The 20,631-nt window shown below is 37.1% G+C and overlaps 2 protein-coding genes across 2 annotated transcripts; both read right to left on the bottom strand.

Moving 5' to 3' along the window:
• Positions 1 to 518: 518 nt before the first annotated feature.
• On the bottom strand, positions 519 to 2,587 carry LOC108597554 (cysteine protease ATG4B). Its single transcript, XM_017984165.2, has 5 exons — positions 2,133 to 2,587; positions 1,724 to 2,066; positions 1,585 to 1,664; positions 976 to 1,524; positions 519 to 910 (listed from the first exon to the last, which is right to left on the bottom strand). Exons 1-5 carry the CDS (start codon positions 2,266 to 2,268, stop codon positions 879 to 881), a joined length of 1,140 nt encoding a protein of 379 aa, XP_017839654.1. The 5' UTR covers positions 2,269 to 2,587; the 3' UTR covers positions 519 to 878.
• Positions 2,588 to 2,819: 232 nt separating this feature from the next.
• Positions 2,820 to 5,582, bottom strand: LOC108597903 (protein asteroid). The gene is made up of 3 exons (XM_017984525.1): positions 4,762 to 5,582; positions 4,546 to 4,702; positions 2,820 to 4,489 (listed from the first exon to the last, which is right to left on the bottom strand). Exons 1-3 carry the CDS (start codon positions 5,571 to 5,573, stop codon positions 2,867 to 2,869), a joined length of 2,592 nt encoding a protein of 863 aa, XP_017840014.1. The 5' UTR covers positions 5,574 to 5,582; the 3' UTR covers positions 2,820 to 2,866.
• Between the last annotated feature and the right edge of the window lie 15,049 nt (positions 5,583 to 20,631).

Genomic DNA, 20,631 nt, shown 5'->3' with positions numbered 1-20,631 from the left:
CATAAATAAATAAATATGCATATAGTCCAAGTACAGTTAACATTCGCAAATTAGATTTGTGGATTTCGAATAACTTTAATATATTTAAAATTTCAAACAGCTGATTTTAAAACTTTGAACAGTTTTTTATATTAAAAAAAAGGAAATAACATGTATTTGTAAAGCTTTTAGTTCATACTTACACAAAATTATTGTTCATTTCGAAATTCAAGTTCGGAAAGTTCGCTCAATATGTCCAAGCATTATACAATTTAGTAAATTTTTTACATAAAACACCCGTCCAAAGCTAAAACATTTTTGCCTTTTAAAATAACTTTTTTAACTCAATTCTAATTTGCGAGTGTTCACTGTCTAAAGTATTTCGTTATTGGTCCATTTTTTAAACATAATATATACACAATAACGAATTAAACAAATAACATACCAAAAGAAATTCAAGAATTGTACACGCAGCTCTTTAAACAATTAACTTCCATATTTCAAAAGTCGAAAAACAAGTAAAACGAATGAAGTTTAAATCAATTATTAAGGTAGTTTGTATTCAGTGTGATTAAAAATAACATAAACAAAACGTTTGTGTGTGTGTGTTTGTTTGTTTATGTAATTGTATGTGTGAGTCTCCGGTGGAGTCAACGAGCTCATACAATAAAGCAGCATTAGCATACATAGATACATTTAATATATATATACATGTATAGTTTATATATAAATGTATGTGTATATTTAAGTGTAAACAATATTAAAAATTTATTGCTAGGCTTTTAATGGTAGTTAATAGCCAAGACGCGCTTGCAGCATCCGCCAGCTGCTCTAGTTAGCAAAAGCGCAGTCGCTAAGAGAGCGGTAGGTGCGCGCGCTCTCTCTCTCTCTCTCTCTCTTTAGATGGCGGCGGCGGCGTCGCTGCTGTCGCCTGTTGTAAAATGTTGATAAGCAAAAACTGAGCTTAAATTGAGTGAAACTTTGAGTGATACTCACCGACTAAGGCAAATGGCTCCGAATCGCTGCTGGCAGGCCAATCAATGTCAGGCATAGCGGGCCATTCAATATCTTCCGTCGTATCCCAGTCCACAGCACGTGATTGACTAATCTCAAATAGTGCGGGCGTGCTTAGCTGCAGCACTTGCTCCCTGAACTGTTGCAGCAGTTCATCGAAACTGTCACGAGTCTTGCAGAGAAAGCAAACCGCCAGCGAAGGATCCATTGCACTAAAGCTTAATCTGGCCGCATATTTCTGATGGTAGCTGTCATCGAGCTCCTGTTCGGCTGCAGTTTGCTTCTGACCCACTGTGCCGGCACGTTGTGTAGTATGTGGATCCAAATAAAGCACTTCATCGTCCACATAGCCCAGAAAGTAAAGCGCCTGGTTAGGCCGGCCGCCTATCAGCCCGCAGCTGCTGCTAAGCTCCAGGCAACGCTTTAATGCAGGCACATATATGGGATTTATGTCTGTAATGCCCAGACGCAGTGGTATGATGAGCAGCAGTGGTTGCCATGACGTTGCAATGGAGTCCTGAGAGCGCTGCACTGCAAAAGTGAAAAAGGGATAAGTTACATTTATGCATTGAGTTGCGCTTTGAGGCTTACGTATATCATCTAGCACCACAGTGCTGTCCATGGCCACATGCACCACCAGCGAGCACCAGTCGTCAAAGCGTACTAGAATTCTATTAATCAAAAGTGTAAGTAAAGCATTTTAATCCAAGCAACTGCACAACCGACTCACTTGAGTATTTGTGCCACCGTATTGGGTCCAAGCCACTCGCCCACAGCTTTGTTTTGTGACTCGCCCATTAAGGCAATTTGATGTAGAGAGTAGAAGCTCTTGCGTGTATCCTCAAAGCGATTTACAATCTTTAAGTAGGTAGCATCACGACATGCGCTGGTCCAGAACCAATCTCGGCCTAAATGTAAGTCTATTAACGCTTGCGCCAGGACCATTTGTCCGCAGCGCAGCATGCAACCCCAGCCCTTGTCGCTGGTCAGCTGCACCTCGCCCAGCGGCACAAAGCCATGTCTATAGGTGCACCACAAGCGTGACTGTATATCCCGGCGTATGAGCTCCAGTTCTGCGCAAGTACAGATAAATTAATTAGCCAATTAATTGCCAACATGCAACATATCCGATTACTTACCCTGTATGGCATTATAGCGTTTGCCTAGCAACCAGACGTCTGTATTGCGTTTTGGTATATCCTCCGGCTCGCCACTGCCCACAGCACCAGCCAGCACGCTATCCGCACCCAAATACGCCTCAAACACACTGTCCATTTTGCGTATTAATTGTGTGCAGTTTATAAAAATCTTTGACAATGGCAGTCTTCCCTCCAGCTTCTACCACCCTGCCCCTATGTGTTGGGGCTGCTGCTAAATGACGTTGTGTTTTTGTTGCCTTTGTTTTGGCTTCAGCAAATGCATTGATATTTAATCTAACAGTTTGCTTTTAACCTGTTGGCAGTGTTGTTGTAATTATTGTTGCTAATCTGTTAATTATAAAATCGTTTTTGTTTAGTCTACGCGTTCGTAAAAAAATAAAACTGTGTATTTTGCTTGTTTTCGTTTTTCTTAAGCAAACTGATTACAGCGAAGTCGACTGCGCTGCCGATGCGTTGGCGTTTATGCTACGATGACAGTTGCTAGCAAACGAATTTTTGAAAAACCCCCGAATTATTTTAAATACATATACTAAAAGCAAATTAAATGATTCATTGCTGGTCTTATTGTTTTTTATAAGCAAAGTTAATACAAGAGTCATAATTTTAAAACGTATAATTTATTATTGCCTATCGAACTGCTATCGATATACATATTAACAGCGCGTATTCAAAAATGTATACAAAGTTAGAATTTGCAGAAAAACTCTGTTTATTTAAACTGTAAGTCCACAAAATTTGTTGTTTAAATCATAAAATTCATCCTCCTGCTCGCTTTTATCCAACATATCTGCATGTGGATCTGTTATTTCAACGCTGTCCGCTGCTGCTTTTCTAGCTGCTTGTCTTTGTTTCTTTAGACGCTTCTTTTGTACCACTTTAATGACCGATTTCTGAGTTTCCGGTTGTTGTTTCCACTGCGGTATAAATTGCACACACCAGTCATATAAATAAGCGTAAAAATCAAACATGACTTGTGAGTCGGCGAGCAAGAAATGTTCAATATGATAGCGTATATCCAAGCGGGAGCGCAGTACGTCATAAATATTATAAACAAAAACGCCGCAGAATAGTTGATTCATGCGTGGATTGCGGTAAGGATGATTAACCAAAGCATTCAAGCCATAAAGCTGATAGACGACAGCTTGGAATTCCGCAAATGCATGAATAACGTTCGTGGAAAATAAATCATATTTCTTCTTAAAGATCTCCGGCATGTGGAACAACGGCAAGAGTTTCTCCTGCACCAGTATACAATCTGACTTTGGCACATGCTGCACGCGTTCCGGTATCGTAAGTGGCTCCAACTTGGCATTCAGGCCACGTTTCAATCCCTTGTTGCTTAACTCCAAACGCACTGCACGCTCCTGTTTCAATTGTTTGCCGAAACGTCGCTGGAACTGCTTCGCATCCCGTTCCGCAGGTATGGTAACATCTATGGTGCGTAGGACAACCAGACAAACTAGCAACGCATGCAAATGCACCAGATCACAATGCTCCGAGCGATGCAGCCAATAGACTATGGCCAGCATATAAAGCTGCAAATCTTCTGGCAGCTGCTGCACTTGCTCAAACAGTTTTGGCACCTGTGCGTGAGGTGCATGCGCTGCAAACACCGCCTGCAGATGCCGTGCATCTGGTTCTGATGGCTCAAAGGCATACGCAGGTGGTTGCTCCAACTCCATGCGAAAGTATCTCACATTAGTGACGCGCAGCGCTCGAGTTAGATAGGTATAGCCTAAAGGCTGCTCCACGCCTTCTTCATCCACTTGTTTTGGAGTTTCCGCACCTGCCACATGATGTAACAAGGCAAAACAATAGTTGAGTATGGGCAAAGCCAACGCATTGGCATCATGATGTGGAAAATGTTCAATTTGCGGATTGTTGATGTATTTTTGTAGATGCAGCAAGTCCACAAAATGACGTGAGAGATGAGCGGGATAGAGCTTGTCGAGAAACCATTCTGGAAAGAGCTGTGTTTTGTCTTCAACTTCGATTTGTTCAGCAGTGTCTTGCTCGCCTTGCTCTTCGTCCTCCTCTTCTGAGCTTTGATCGGACTGTTCCTCTGCTTCTTTATCTTCCTCTCCTTCTGACTTTTGCTCTACTAACTCCTGCTGTTCCTCAGCTTGCTCTTCTTCTGCTTCTTCCTCCTCTGCGCTTTCCTCTAACAATGCGTGTTGCTCTGCCTCATCCTCCTCTTCTTCGTGCTCACTGTCTGATTCCATGAACACAAATGGCTGCTCATAGGCGCGTTCAAAGTAATCGAAGGCATGGCACAGCTCATTGGAGTAACCCGACATGGCTGCCTGCACTTGAGCCATCAAGCTGGTGCGTTGAAACTATAAATATCAAAAGCTTAGCTAAATTTTCTTATACTTTGTATCATTGTGCTTACCTTTTTCAGTCTGGACATGACTTTTCCCAGCGCTACATCCACTGGATGCTCCTTGAGCCATTGCAATATTACGCGTATCCTTCGCTGCTGTTGATTCAATTTGCGACTGCGGCCTGCCTTGCCCATGCCCACGGCAAAAAAGTTGCGAAAGGCCGAGCTGAGGAATTCAATTTTATATTATTAGTTTTTACTTTGCCTAGGATTGAATTTACTTACCGCGCTATATAATCATTTCCCAGCAGCGCTGCAAATAACGGCAGCTTCTCAGGACTTAAGGCGCCACGCCCACATAAATGTTCCACGCGATAAATGCAACAATCTAAATACTTGTAAGTCTTGCCGGCGCTCTTCTTGCCATCATCTGCTGCATCCAATGTTTTGGCTTTAAGTCCTGCACCTGCTTTATTTGCCTTGGTGCGTTTCTCTACATGCTTAGCCTCATTCTTCCGCAAGTTACGATCCACTGCTGATTGCTTTAGCTGTTTGGTCAACACTTGTGCTGTTAGCGTTATGGACGGTATATACTTGACATTGTGTATATAGAAATCGGAATCATAAGACAACACAGGGCAGTTGAGTTTTCTGGCCAGCGCCGCGAGTTCGTCGTCTGCTTCAAAGACACAACGCATCACCGGCACACCCACATCCTTGACTGCATCCACAAAAACTTCCTTTAAATGCAGTGGAAACAATGTAATCGAAGCACAAGGATCAATGCGTTTTATAACAGCTATTTTGCCTCTCAATCTTTTGGCAACCGTTCGTAGTTTGCGCTCCTCATAGCCACCATCCATTAGCACATAGGGCACTATATTGCACTCGGCCAGCACATGGAAGAACTCCACAACGGCGCGATAGAAATCATCATAGTTGCCGCCAAAGGCGGAATAATAACCTGTTACATCTTTATACAGATTACAGGCTAAGTTATCACCATCTATGACCAAGGCAGTGTCGTGTAGCTCGTAGGGTTTTAGGTAAATCTCTGCACGTTGTGCTATATAACTAGTTAAGCCACGCACTCCCATTTAATAAAAAGCACGTTTTTATATCAAAAAAAATATAAACAAAACATAAACACATGCTAGCCGATAAGTATCGAGCAGGTTAACATAGCTGATAAGTTAGTCGGAAGCAACAAGCGATTTAGTCGAAAAGTTGTTTGTATATATGGCTCTTTTAACATCTTAATGCAAAGAAATATAAATATAAAATATGTTATAAATATATTTTATTAGTAATTTAGCTATTTTTTGGTATCGATAGACTTAAGTACAATCGAGCACACATATCGCTTAGTTTCTGTAGCCCTGTTCCTTTAACAGCGCTGTTAATTGACTTTTTCAATAACAGTTGCTGTAAATCTTGTTATTGTAATTTTTGTTGTAGACGGAAACGCTTGTGAACGGAAGAACGCTGCAAATTTAATAACGAAACCAAAACGAATCGAAGCGAATTTTTAATAATAATGTCAAACTAAACGAAAGCAAATCTAATTGCCATTTAAAGCAGCGCAACGCAAGTGTTTAAAATAAATTGAGTAAAAAATAAATAAAGCAGTGTTAATCGGAGTGCCTTTTGCCTAAATGCGAGCATATATACGGGTTCCCGTTTCGTTTCGTGTATATGTGTATGTGTGTTGTTTTTGTGCGCTCGTTAAAACGTAAGCAGCGGCAGAGCGGCAGCGGCAGAGCGGCAGCGTCGTCGGCACAGGTAGACAAAACGCAAACGCTAAGCAAATTTACACTAAATGCAAGAAATTTAAATGAAATAAAACTAAGCTACACATTTTAGTGCAGAATAAGAAGTTCCAATCGAGAGAGAAGCAAACGCGCAGAGCCAACACTTATTTATTCGTGTTAATTACTTTTGTGTGTGCCTCTTTGCTTTCATTCGCATTCATTTCATATACTAGTATTATTTTTTCTTGGATTTTCTTCGGCCGTCGCAGCAGCAGCAGCGGCCGCCAGACAAAACAGACAGCTCCAACAACAACAAGTTAAAGAAAAAAAAAATAACGTTGTCGTTTGGCGCTCTCGCCCCACATCCACACACACAAACACAAATACAACCAAAAATTGTTGTTGGCTAGTGAGAAAAGAGCAAAGCGAGCGTGCAGATCATTTTTTATACGTAACGTTAAAGCGTATCGTGAATGAATATTTTGATGTCCATGTGCTAGTGTGTGCGTGTACGCCTATGCGTGTGAAAGAGAGAGAGCGAGCAGCAGAGAGAACGCGCGTTGCGTACGTGTTTATGTGTTTGTGTGGGAGCCACGGCATTTATAATAAAAATGCTACTCGTTAAATAAAAGAAAAAAATATATAAAATTATGCCCCAAAAAAGCAAAAACGGCAAAAGCGTAACAAAAGTGTGAAGAATACGTCTACAACTCCAAAACACGTATGAGAGCTTAACGAAAAGAATAGAGAACAAGCTCGTCTACGATCTTTGTGCATGTACTATAATTATAACAAAAGTTTGTCTAAAAGTTTGTGTTCTTATAAAAAAAAGAAGTGTTTTCGAATTGGAAGGGCTGCTGTAAATTTTGTTGTTTGGAATACGCGCAAGCGAGAGAGCTAAAGCGATAGACTCGTGCAAGGTGAGTTTTTAACAGTTATTATAGCTCAAATACCTCAATTAGTTCTAGTTACATTTTCGTAGAAATTGCAACTGCCCGGGATATGTCCGTTTACCCACTTCCCACTCACGTTTCCTGTCTTCCGCACATTCTTTTCACACGTCCTATTGCAATTTTTCGACAAGTTGCCTTTCCCACGCCTACCACACACATGCAAACACACTCAAGACACACACACACACATACACCTTGACAAAGGCGCAGACAGTGGTCTGGCCTGTGTGTCAGGTAGCTGACTAGGGAAAAATGAAAAATTCCGGCATTTCCAAAAAATAATTTTCGTTGAATATCACCATAGGTGGGCGCAAAAAAAACGAACGAAATGAAATCAACTGTGCACTGAGAAAATGAGAAATTATGCCCAAGACATAGCGTGGAAAAGTTACCAAACATTCATAAATACAGTGGTACTTGCCAAATGGCAAATGTATAAAGTAATTGTTTGATAAATTTTAGAGAAATCATTGTAGTTTTTAAACAAACAACTATAATTTTTATAGTTTTGATTATGCAAACGAATTTATATTAAATGTAGCTATTGTATCTTCGTTCACGCTAACAAATAACGACTGTACTTAATGTGATTTGCATGGAAAATGCGCAAAATTTCGCTAACCCGCTGTGACATGGAAAAATCAGCTAAATAAGTTATTACGGGTGATTATAAAGAAACTACTACTGTGACTAGTGCAATTTGGCATAATTTCGCATTACAGACGCCAGGGGGCGGCGCCGTAAGCAATTCAATTGCTGCGCATTGGAGTCAAGCCAAATGGAGCTTTTCACTTAGTGGGGGTATAAAAGCATTTTTGGCAAATGGCAAATTGAGCACAAGAGTTCAACTCTAACCCCCAAAAGCAATACGCAATGACAACATTAAGCAGTTTACACTGTAGTTTTAAAGTGCTTTTCGACAAACGACAGCTGCGTGCTTCTTTGATTTTATGATTTTTGCTGCATGCGCTGCTGCGACACATAAAAAGAGCATAAAAATGCACACACACCAGCAAACAAATACACATGCACGCATGTACAGTGACAGCTGCTTATAAGCTAGCTTACTCTCTCGCTCTCTTTGTCGCTCGCTGGCGAGTTTGCTCAAATGACACTTTTATAGAATTTCCTAGTAGGAAGTGCAGCAGCAGCAGCAGCAGCAAACAACAAATAACAATAATAACACTTGACAATTGTCTTTGGCCAACGAACGAACTGTGGCTGCAGTTGCTTAGCTATCTCGCTCTAGCACACCTGCTTGTGTCCCCAACAGGCAACAGGAACCCAAAGTCGGCGGCGACACTTGAGACGAAGAGCACAACTACAAACGTCTCAGTTTCTCTGTTGTTTTATTTGTGTGTGTGTGTGTGTGTTTTGTTTGTGTAGGTGCTTGCACTATTCCGTCTGTGTCGTTGCAGTTACTTGATTATTATTCTTTCATTCTTGCTTTGCTGCATTTGCAATTATTCAATTTTCGCTGATTAAATGTGCAAATTTGTCTAATCATTTTAGAGACTGGAAGCAGCAATTTAAATGCTTCGGACACGCTTAATTGTTCATAATTTGTCATTTGTCTTCGATAGCGCTGTCTCGCTCACACGCACTTGCTTTAATTGTAACAGTCAGAGTTATTCCATTCATTCTTTCAGTTGCAGAGAGTGCACTTTGAGTCATTAATTACACTGCGAGAAAAAGCTGTGCAAAAATGATTTATAAAGCAGCTTTACTTAATGCGTCATTTTTTTTATTAAATTAATCTAACTAGTTGAATATTAAAAGTTTATTATTTTATTCAACTGGTTTCTTTAAGTGTACATGCCAGCACAAGTGTTTAACGCTTACCGTTATTGCAATATTAGCAGCGCTATCACATGATATCAGACCATACTCTCTCACAATGTCGCTGTCTCTCTCTTGCACTCGCGTCTCAAGTGTCTTGACCTACAATGTGTTCTTAATTGTGTTACTCTCTCTCTCTGCCCCCCTCTCCACTTCAATGAAGCACACGCATGTTTCCTGCCTTGATTTTACAGTTAGATTGCTACTTAGAATTTTTTTTAGTATTGAGCAAGGCATGCATACACCAAAAATAATTAGCCAATAAGACATACGAGAAAATGAGTAGAAATAAAAATAATGTAGAAAAAGTTTACACAATTTGGGCTGCAGCTGGGTGTCTACAAAATAGCAATAAATAAAGTAATTATTTCCTTTTACAAAGCAAAAAGAAAAAGAGAAAAAGGTAAAGGCCTAGCTAAAGTGTCGGCAGCTTTATAGTTGTTGTTGTTATTGTTGTTGTTGTTTGACTTATGCGGGCGTAAGCACGTGCAGCAGAATAAAACTCAAAGAACACGCAGCGAGAGAGAGAGCGCAGAGACAAGAGCGAGATAAAGAGAGCGGCAGATTGTAAAAGTAAACTACTATTAATAAACAATTAAGCAATCGAAATTTGCGCGCTCAATTTAACGCGCTCTTTCTCTATCTCGCGCTCTTTCTCTCAGTCGCTGCAACTTCCAAACCGGAACTTTGATTTAAAACTTTGTGAATGAATTTTGTTAACGACCTTCGCTTTTACGTTAATGTTCGTTGAATTCGCATTGATCGTATTGACAGCAATACACAAATCATTGATTAATGGCGACAAATACGCTTACGTTAAAAGCGCTTACGTTACGTTGCGGCGACTGCAAGCGCACGCTCGCTGGCTCTCGCTCTCTCTCCCGCTTTTGTGTGTGTGGGTGCGCCTGTACCATAAACTTGTAAGCATTTCTTCTTCTTGTTGTGTTTGCTGTCGCCCAATAAATCATTTTTGTAAATTATGTCTGCGCCTCAGTCAAGTAGCTTTTAGTTTATGTGATATTTTTATTAGGCAAATTTGCTTCACTTCTTTTGGCTACCGTAAGCGCTTACGTCACTTTTTTGCAGCCTGTCGCATAGTCGTATATCATATTCAATACATATATGGCCATGTTTTACAGTTGTCAATTTGGCTGCTGTACCCACTGTCTGGCTATAAGTATGCATTATACATTGTATGTGTGTATGTATATATTTTTTATATACATACATATATTGTTGCTAGCATCAGCAGCAAATAAAACGAAAGTAGGTAAAGCCAGACAACTGAGTCATCAGATTTCTATATATTTCATTTTTTTGTTGTGTATTTATTTATAATATTTATGTTTAATTAGGCTGACAATTTATAAATATATGCCAAGTGCAAAGTTGTTTATAGAAATCCAAACAGCTTTGTTTTTATCATTAATTGTTTAAACTAATCACATTAGCTTAAACTTTCTGCATATTGACGGACGACGCTTACATATTAATTTGCATGATTGCAATCAACAAACAGCTAACAATGGCCATAAATTTGCAACCGAAATAAACTTTCCCACTTGAAATTTTATTTTATTTTCTTTTAATTTTTTGTCGGTTGCCATGCGTGCGTAATTTTCTTGCGAATTTTCTTTTTGGCTGCGACTAGACAACTTCTCAAAATGCAATAAATTCTTATAAATGGCCTCGTTAATAGAGAATTATGTGTAGATTTATTTAGCTTTTTAATATTTTTGTAGGCGCCACTTGTTGTGGCATGATTTGCCACACACGAGCGCATGAATGGATTTGGATACGGATTTGGAGTGAGCAATAAGTTTCATAGAAATGAGTGTATTTGAAATTGATTTACTTCTGTTTACATTTCGTTGTCGAACTTGTGTGACGTCATGACAAAATTATGAATAACTAAATTCGATAAATAAGTTTGCTAATTTTGCAACAGAAATTTACATAAACATTTTTTAGTGAGCACACAAATTTTTAAATATGCAAAATATACTAAAACTAATAATAAGTGTAGGCTGCAAATTATTGTATTTAAAATGTGTTTTTAATTTAATTTCTTACACTATTTCAATTCAAACTATCTTTGTGCCTTTTTTATGAATAGCGCCCGCAGTTAATAAAGCGTTAAGCATTTATTTGTGACACACAAATATTTATGGACTTACATATAACTGGGCAATAATGACTATCTATCTATATCTTATCAACACAGTTTGCTTTTGGGCTGAGTGTGTGGCACTCACTTGGGCTAATGTCTAAGGTCAACAATCGCATACCTTACAAACTTATCTAAGTTATTTTTTTCTTTCTTCTCTATAAATTCCCACAGTATTGAGTGTGTGCTGTGCGTTAAGTGAATCATTAAACAAATTACAAATTAGTATGCCAGTTATAAATAGCAATAAATAGAACCGTAAAGAAACGCGTACACATAAGAAAAAGTTAAAGAAATACAACGAAATTAGGCAAACATGCTGAATATGTCCATCAATATGTTATGTAGTGTAAATATTGGCACTTCCAACTGTATAAACTGCATGAATAGTATTGTGAGTAATTCAATGACTGTGTGTGTGTGTGTATATCCAGCCACCCACAGTCCGTCGATTGCCATTGACTGGGCGTTTGTCATAACAAGGTGTTGGTTTTGTTTTTAAATCTTAGTCAGCGCTCTTTATGGTCAAATGATTTTCTTAAGTAGAGCGATTGTAATTTCGTCAATGAATGAAATGTTAAATTGTCGACAAATTAAATAAATTGTTGTGCTTTTATAAATTTCCATGTGACAAACTGCTTGGAATTGACTTTGGAACTATAAAAACTATTAAAAGAATGAATTCTTTTTAAATATATTGGCCTACAAAACTGTAAAAAAATAATATATCTGAAAATTACAGTTACAAATGTTGATTGCATATTAAAAAATTAATTTTGACATAACATTTTGCTTTAAAAAAATAAAATGTAATTAATTTATTAAAATAATTTTTCAGCTTAGCCTTAATTTTTTTTCTTTCACAATTTTGTTATGCAAAATGTTGTTTATTAAACTTTTTCTTAAATGCTGTGAAAAAATGCGTTTTCATCGATTAGTGCGCTCAAAACTGGTTTTAAAATTTTTCTCAAGATAAGAAAAAAACTGTTTCAGTTTAAGCCGCATTGAAGTTGAACAAAAACCACAAAAATAATTCCCATAATTATAAAAAAAAATCCAAAAAGCCCAAAACGAAATGATATGTCAGAAGAAGTTGTAGTAAAAGAAAAAGCCAACAACATTGTTATTATTATTGCTGCTGTTGTTGTTGTTATAGTTTGGGTTTGCCTTTGAAATACAAACTTTTTGTGGTTACAAGTTTTTTTTTTTCTGACTTACTTCACTGTCTGCCTAGACCACAAAACTTCTCAAAAAACACAAAAGCCAAAGAAGTTGTACGGTTTACAGCAAAACAAAAATAACAATAACAAAAGAGAGCTAAAGTTAAAGGTGTGTAAAGCAAAGAAAGAGGAAGCAAAAGTTTTGACAGCCAAAGAACTTTAGCAAAAGAGTTTGTGGCTTTGGTGGGTGGTGGTTAAATAAATTAAGTAAAATAGCTAAAGTGTGTAAACAATTTTATGACAATGAGTGTGCAGAAACTGACAGTTAAATTGTTAAAGCATTTTTTTTTGCCGTTAGTACAGTTGTGAATCAATTAAAATAAACAGACGACACTTTGTTTTTTTTTACCTGCGCTTTCAATTAGTTTAGGGTAGAATTTAATTGTTGCGCTCCAGAAACAAAAAGTAAAACAAAAAAATGTGTCATGGGCTGATGGCAAGTTGTTGCCTCAAATCATTTGTTGTCACACCTGGAGCTTGATTGTTGCTGCTGCTGCTGTTGCGGTGTAATTTGTGTTGGTCTCTTCCTGCAACAAGCCGCTGCACATGCGCCGCTTGGCTACACTCTGCACCACATAGACAGACAGACAGACAGACAGGAGCAGAGCAGACTTGCGGGTTCAATGCGCTCTCAAAATTTTAGTGTGTGTGGCATGCCACAACAATTGTTATACCCAAAAAGGCATAAACTTGCTTTACTTCTTTTTCTTTATTTTTTATTTTTGGCAATTTAAGGTGCCGCCCGGTGGCAGACACGCGCAGACTAAGCCAAACTGCATATTAACTAACTATACAATGTCTACTCTACTATATATATGCATATATATGTTGACTAACCACTAATTACGCCCACGCCACATTCAACTTTGAAGCGCAACTTCAAGACGCACGTGCCGCAATAAATCAAAAAAAAAAGAAGAAAACTAAAACGATGAACAGCTAAGAAAATGCGCTTTAATATTTTTAAATATTTGATAAATAGGCTGAGTCGTTTTTAATTTTTAAAAATATAATTTCATATATTTTTTATAATTTATATTTTATGATTTATTTTCTAAGCAGCAAAATAGTCAAAAGAACAAACTTAAATAATTTTGTGGCTTTAAAATAAAAATTGAATATATTTAGTATTATATTGTATGTCAAATTCTGATTTGAACAAAATCAAAAATTAAATTTGTTATATCTTTTCAGTTGTTAGAGGGAATTTCATTATAATATTTAAGCAGATTATAAGTAACTAATTATAGCTAAACTTTGCATTTAAATGTCAATTTAAATTTCGTTATATCTAAAGCCTTCTAACTTATTTAATTTTTAAACCACAACAAAACTCAACTCAACTTAACAGGGTATTTGCCCAAAATGTCTTAACCATCTTTTTTTTTTGATTGCTGTGGGGTTTTTACTGCCTCTGTCCCCAGGCTCTTTTGTAATCGGTACAATAACCGTTTTACTTTTTTCTCAGACATTTTATGCGAAAATTTCGCAGTCTCATGACTTGTATTTTGTTATTTAATTATTTTTGTGGTCGTTTTGTTGTTGCCTCTGTTATTTAGCTTAATGCTTCGCACACGTCAAGCCAAAGCCAAAGACCACGCAACAACGCAACGCAAAAAAAAAAAAAGGTCACACACCTTGTGTGTTCCATTGCCAAAATGTTCCACAACCCTTTGGGCTCATTCACTGATTTCGTTGTGTTTTAACCCCAAGAAGTTAAACGGATGAGCTCAGACACATAAACCAGAAGCTCGAACCTTCGATCTCGTATTAAGCGCAGGTGCGCCAGCGAGTCGTTTAACCCCCCTTCAATTTCAATTTTATAAATTGAGTTTATATTTCGATTTATTGACAGCGCAGCACTGACAACAAACTTTGTTGACTTCGCTTGCACTTTGACTGACATTTATTGCCATTTGCTGTTGCCTGCGTTAACAGCTATGCAGGAGTTATGAGTGTGAGCTTCTGAAAAAAAAAAAAACAAAATGGCGCGCAGCCAATAACGTAAGGAAGAAGTACAGTTTGTTGAGGGTGCTAATAAAATAGAAAATTTTTAATTGAAATTTATTTATGAAGTGATGATAAAATGATTTTTTAAACTGAGTTTATAATTGGTCTGAGTTTAGCATGACTTTGAGTATTAGGCGCGCAACGCTTTGAACTGAATTTTAAAGATTTGTGCGCTGATCATTTAAGCAACAGATAAACATCAGACTAGAAGCAACAGCTGTTTATTTTTCGCTTAGCGCTGTTGCCGCACTTCACACTTTCGACAGCTATTCATCAAATTTCCTAACGAGAAACGCAATTTGAGCAGCAGATTTTGTATTGAAAGAAAACTACAAGTCATGCTGAAGTTTGGCAACAGCGCAGCCTGAACGTGCTGCTGCATCCTTAAAAATTTCCACTTGAGTGCGCTCATTGAAGCGTATAAGAATGTCTTCCGTTTTTTTTTTCAAGAATATTATATTTTAAAAGCAACAACATGTGTTTGAGCACACGAGTCTCATAATCTCAATTTTCATTTTTCACCTGCCTAAATGGAAACGCCCGCACGCATAAGGCGATGGCGGCAGCGACGTCGGCATCAGCGTCGAGGCTGCTGCTGCTTATCAGCGGCAAAACGGGCAACTAAATTGTGAAGAAGAAAAGATTTTTCGAGAGTCTGCCGAGCAGCAAATGCACAACAACAATAACAGTGAAATTTGTCTATTTTGTAGCCAATTCTTTCGCTCTCTCTTACACGCTCGTACGCTGATAAATTGAGCCTGTCTGCGTTTGTCGGCAAATCCCCTGAAGCCTGATTAAGTGTACTAAGTATAATGCTCACGCGCGCTCTCTCTCTCTCTCTTGCGCACTCTCTTTTGCGCGCGCTCTCTCGCATTCGTCATGCACACATGAACAGCAAGCAGCGCCGCAGATATAAAAACACAGCCATCAAAGATTGTTTATGTTTTCAACATAGCAAGCGAGTGCAGCTGTGTGCGTGTGCGTGTGTGTGTGTGCATGTGTGTGCACTCTTTCTAATCAGTTGAGCATATGTACGTTTGCCTTGCTTGTTGCATTTTGTACCTGCTTGACCTGCTGCTGCTGCTAGCGTCGCTGCGGGCAGCGCTGTCGCTATTATTCTGTTGCATTTCTTTTAGCTGCTGCGGCTGCTCTTGATCCATTTCCATTTCCATTTCTATGCATTTTGTGCGTGTTGCTCATTACACGTCTCTTGCTCACACACACACGCACACACACACTCGTTTGCTATTTCTATGTGTGTGTGCGCAGCTTCATTGAGCTTTTGCTTGTTCTATGTGCAGTCACGTCAATGCTACGTGATTTATGCTCTTGTTGTTGTTATTGTTGCTGCTGGGTGGTAAAATTAATATAACGTTCTTCTGTTTTCATGGAAATTGAGTTACGCGCACTGCAATCATTCAAACAATCTGTGTGTGCATCATTACTTTGTATATAAGCAGTATGTACTTATATTTGTGTGTGTGTGTGTGTGATTTAATTAAATTGTTTTACTCATAGAGAAGTTGTATAACTTCTTATCAAATTAGCTGCCATATAAAAATATGCAGCTGAAATGCTTAAAAAAATTTCAGCAAATTGATTTTGCAGTTTTACTTTTTTGTGCTATATAAATTATAATTAATTAATTGAATTTATTATTTTTTGCTTAAAATTCAGCTAGCTTGCTATCATTTTTTTAAGTGTAGAAATTTTGTAGTTTCATTTTTTCACGCTTTTCACTTTTGCACATGTTTATGCTAATTAAATTATACTAAACACCTTATAAATTAATAAACGCCTTGCGACAGTCCATAGTTTTATACTAAATATTCTAATCTCAAATATCTAATCTTTTAAATATTAAATCTTATGCTAAATAAATTATACTAAACATACTTTTAAATGAAATAACGTTTTTGTGCTAACCATAGTTTAATTCTAAATATTTGGCAACGCTTGTTTTAGCCAAGTTTAGCAATGTTTTGCAATATGAAACTATAAACCAGCTAGTGCGTCATATTGCAGGCTAAAAAGTTTATGAGGCAATTTGCAAAGTGGCAATGCCTTTTTATTGACGCCCACCCCACCCACAAATAGCCATAAATTTAGCCATCCGCAGCGCTTCAAGCCGTAGCCAGAGAGTTTGGCATGCAAACACGTCAAGTTCTCATTAAGATAAGCAAACTGCCAGCCTAGGAAGTTGAGTTATTTTATTTTAAGCAACAAAATGGCAAATCAGCGTAACAACAAAAATGTCGCATGGCTATATACAAAAAATAAAAATATTGCCATGGCAACAAGGCGCAGGAAAAGCAGCTAAAGCGTAACTTAAGCTTGGAATGCATTTTTTTATTTTTTGGCACACGCCAGCTGTTGAGACTTGGAACTGGAACTGGGACTGGGACTACGCCAACTGCCAGGCTATTGCTCTATGCTAAAAGACTCCCCGCTGCTGTTTTTTTTTAAGTTTTGGCGGTTATAAATTGCCAACATGCAACAGCAATAAAATAGCAACGTAGACAGCTTAGGTAGGGGGGCGTGGCTTTACTCTAGATTCCCTACATAATTCTTCTGTTGCGCTAATTTAAAATACTTGCTGATATAACTGTTTTTGCACTCGACAACAATAAAAAAAATAAAACTGGCGACGACGACGCACAAACAATTAAACAGCAACGTTGATAAACAAGCCTAGATAAAGATACAGACGCCTCAAGAGAAGCGTTCCAAGCAGCAACTGAAGGCGGCGACCACACAGCGTTAACCTGCTGTCCAGCCCTGGGGCAATTTCTCACTGCCCTAAACTGCAGCATATGCTACACATTCTACACGTTTCTCATTTTAATTTTGTTTTTTTTTGGTCTCTTGCCAATAAATTAACCAAAATGCCTACCTAACCTTAACTTGACTTGACTTGACTTATGGTTGCAATTTTTTCATTAGCGCTGTCTCTTTGTAGTTCGTCGCTCTCCCTCTCTTTCTCTTTTGTTTTTTGGGGGTGTTCTTGTTGTGGGTTTTTAAACACAAGTGCCAACATTTTATTAAACAATTTCGACAATTGCTAAATTTCAACAGCTTTTTAGTGGTTACAGTAGTTAGAGTGCTCGCTTGGCAAGCAGAGGGCTGTTCGAGAAGTTTGTGGTGTAGTCTGGCTGCAAAAATTCTAAATAATTTTTATTTGGCTTAAGACTCAACTCAAAGTTTTTAAATTTTATTATGAGCGCTTTTATTATAAACATTTGTTTTAAAGCAATTGCTGTTTTTATTAAATTCGCATAAATTGAGTCTACAAATCGTAACATTATTTTAGGATTAGGATTTCTAGATTCTAGTTTTGAAAAAATGTTGCCTTAGTCAATTTCTAATTCTTCTGCTGAATTTATTGCTTATTCTACATTGATAAAAACAACAAAAAATTAAACAATTGCTACTAGCCATACTATAGCTAAATTCTAAACTAATTTGAACTTAATTTAAATTTAAAATTAATTTAAAAACAGCTTGCTAAACAATAAAAATGTTCAATTTGATTTAAAGTTTAAACGACTCTCGCTTTAGTGGTAACTGCTAAACCGCGGCTACTATGGCAGACGAGTGGCTCTAGCCAGGTTAACTTTTGTGGTAGTATCAGCCAACAACATCAGCCACAGAGTTTTGACCGCCTTGTGCGCTTGTTGCCTGAACTGAACAACAAGCAAGTGTAGAAAATGTGGCTGCTGAATTCCAAAGCAACGTTGTAGGTTTTTTTTTCTTTCTACACTACACTCGACGCAATTGTTGTTGCTTTAGACAGAATTGCATTTTTATTGTCTGCCACTTTGTTGTTACCACTGTTGGTTATTGTGCTTGGCTGTTGTTGTATAAATAAACCATATGGTTAAAAGCGTAGCATACTCTACAGTTTTTCTCTTGACTTGGCTGCTTGCTTTGGGCCTTGCCTGTCATCATCTTTCTTGGTTCTTGGCTAAAACTCCACAACAACAACTGTTGGGCTGGCTTGCAAGGTTTCTGCTTCAGTGCGTTTTGTAAATGTTTATCAAAATGTCTTGTGCCGTTCTCGCTCTCTGCTGCTGCTGCTGCTGCTTGCTATTGTTGTTGTTATTCCATTTTTTTTTTAACTTCTTACATTTGAAATGTAGCTCGTCGCACGATCATTAACCGCAAAACATTGTTGTGGTATGTTGACTGCCTCTTCACCATGTTGCAAGCCTCCCCTTGACGCCTTTCAGTAAATTCACTGCCCCTGCCCTCATCGCTCTCTTTCTAACCCTACGCTGATTGTTTATTCTTTTTTTTTTTTTTGTTGGTTTGTTTGTTTGTGTTTTTGCCAAGACAAAATTCTTAGAATCCAGCGCGCAAAATATGTTGCACCAACTAAATGCAGCAAATTTATCTTTAAATTGTTGTACATTTTTGTGATATAACTAATGTGCAAAAGCAGTTAAAGCTATGTTTAGGAATAAAAGTAAACAAAAAATTTAGGAAGGCTTAGAATTATTCATATAATTATTATTCAATTATTCAATATAATCAAAATTAATTTTTGATTATAAAAAAGATGCATTTAGTTCATTTTAAATACAAAAAAGTGCAAGTTTTTATTTTAAATTTATTTTAACTAATATTTAATTAAACAGTTTTTGAATTTTCATCATATATTTTTTCTTGTTTCATATTTATAGTTTTTCTAAATTTAAATTTTGTTTTTAATTCAAGTTAGATCAGATGAAATTCAGTTTATTTTAAGTCGACTTCCACTTGAATCACATTATTGTGAGTTTGGCGCCACTGTCACCAGCGACAGACAGCGCGCAGACCAAGAAGAAAACAAAAAACATCAATGAAAGCGACGCCACACACACACACACACACAAGAAAAAAAGAAAATACAGAAAGATAAAAAAAAACTACAGCTAATCGTATTTATATACACACACACACACTGCGATACATTTGGAGTGAGAGAATATCTCCCCTCGCTTTTTTAATCGATCGTTTTAATGCCTTCGCCACAGCGACACGATCGTAAATCAACGCATCTCAATTAGTAGCCATGAGATACTTTTCGAGCCACAGCCGCCACATAAATATCTTTCGTTTAAACGCTTTTAAGCTCTGCATCAAATCAAAGCGTCAAATAAATTTAAAACGCGTTAAAGTCCAAAAAACAAAACAAAAGCAAAACACACATAAAATTTAAATTACAATTGTAATTGTGCAAATGCAATTTATTATGTGAAAATTACTTTCAAGCATAATCCAATTAATTGCATTAAAAACACATAAAAATCAAGCTAAACAATTGTTCATTTTTTGGCAGCCGCTTAAGTTGAAAATTGTGAAAGTGTTGGAGTCTATTGATCTTGCTGGAGTTCATTAAAAATTTTGGTTAGCAATTGTGGGAGCGATAAATTAATAAACGCCAAGTTTGGGGCTTTATTTTTAATGTGCAGTTGCAGAGAAAATTAAATAAATAATACACAATTTTTAAATTTTAAAATAAATAGAATACAAAGATATCAAATAAAAAAAAATTAAAAGTCAAGAATAAAAACTAAATAAATATTAAACAAAATAAATAAATAGCATAAAAATAATAAAACTACATTAAAATAAAAATACTAAAGCAAATAAATCAATAATACTAAATTTTTAGATTTAAAAATAAATAGAATAAAATCATAAAAATTAATAAAATAAATTAGAATAAAGAAAAATGAAAAGTCAAGAATAAAAACTAAATAAATATTAAACAAAATAAATAAATGGAATAAAAATAATAAAACTACATAAAAATAAAAAGCAAATAAATCAATATTTTAAAAAATTTGGCTGCTTAGCTTTGATGTTGTTTAGTTATCAGAAATTTTTTAATTTACGCTTAGCTGAGCCTGGAGTAGCAAATTGCGCTAATCGCAAGCGAATTCCAGGAATCATATATCATTTATATTGAGAGCAGAAGAATGTATAAGAAGAAGAGAAGAGTAGAGTATCATTAAATGCGCTTGGCCAGGGCTGCATTTAATCACAGGTTTGCAGTCTGGATATTGTTTCAATAAATTCCAGCAAATCAAGGCGAAATACATGCGTTGCTTGTGTGTGTGGGTGTTTTTTTTTTTGTTGACTCTGTTGCAAGCAGGCAATGATGGTTGGTTGGTCGGTTGGTCAGCAGCCTTGCCCTTAGCCAAACCTAAAGCCTCAAGACGTTATGGTTC

Source organism: Drosophila busckii, chromosome 2L, assembly GCF_011750605.1.
Source record: "Drosophila busckii strain San Diego stock center, stock number 13000-0081.31 chromosome 2L, ASM1175060v1, whole genome shotgun sequence".
NCBI lineage: Eukaryota > Metazoa > Arthropoda > Insecta > Diptera > Drosophilidae > Drosophila > Drosophila busckii.
This window is presented reverse-complemented; position numbering and strand designations above follow the sequence as displayed.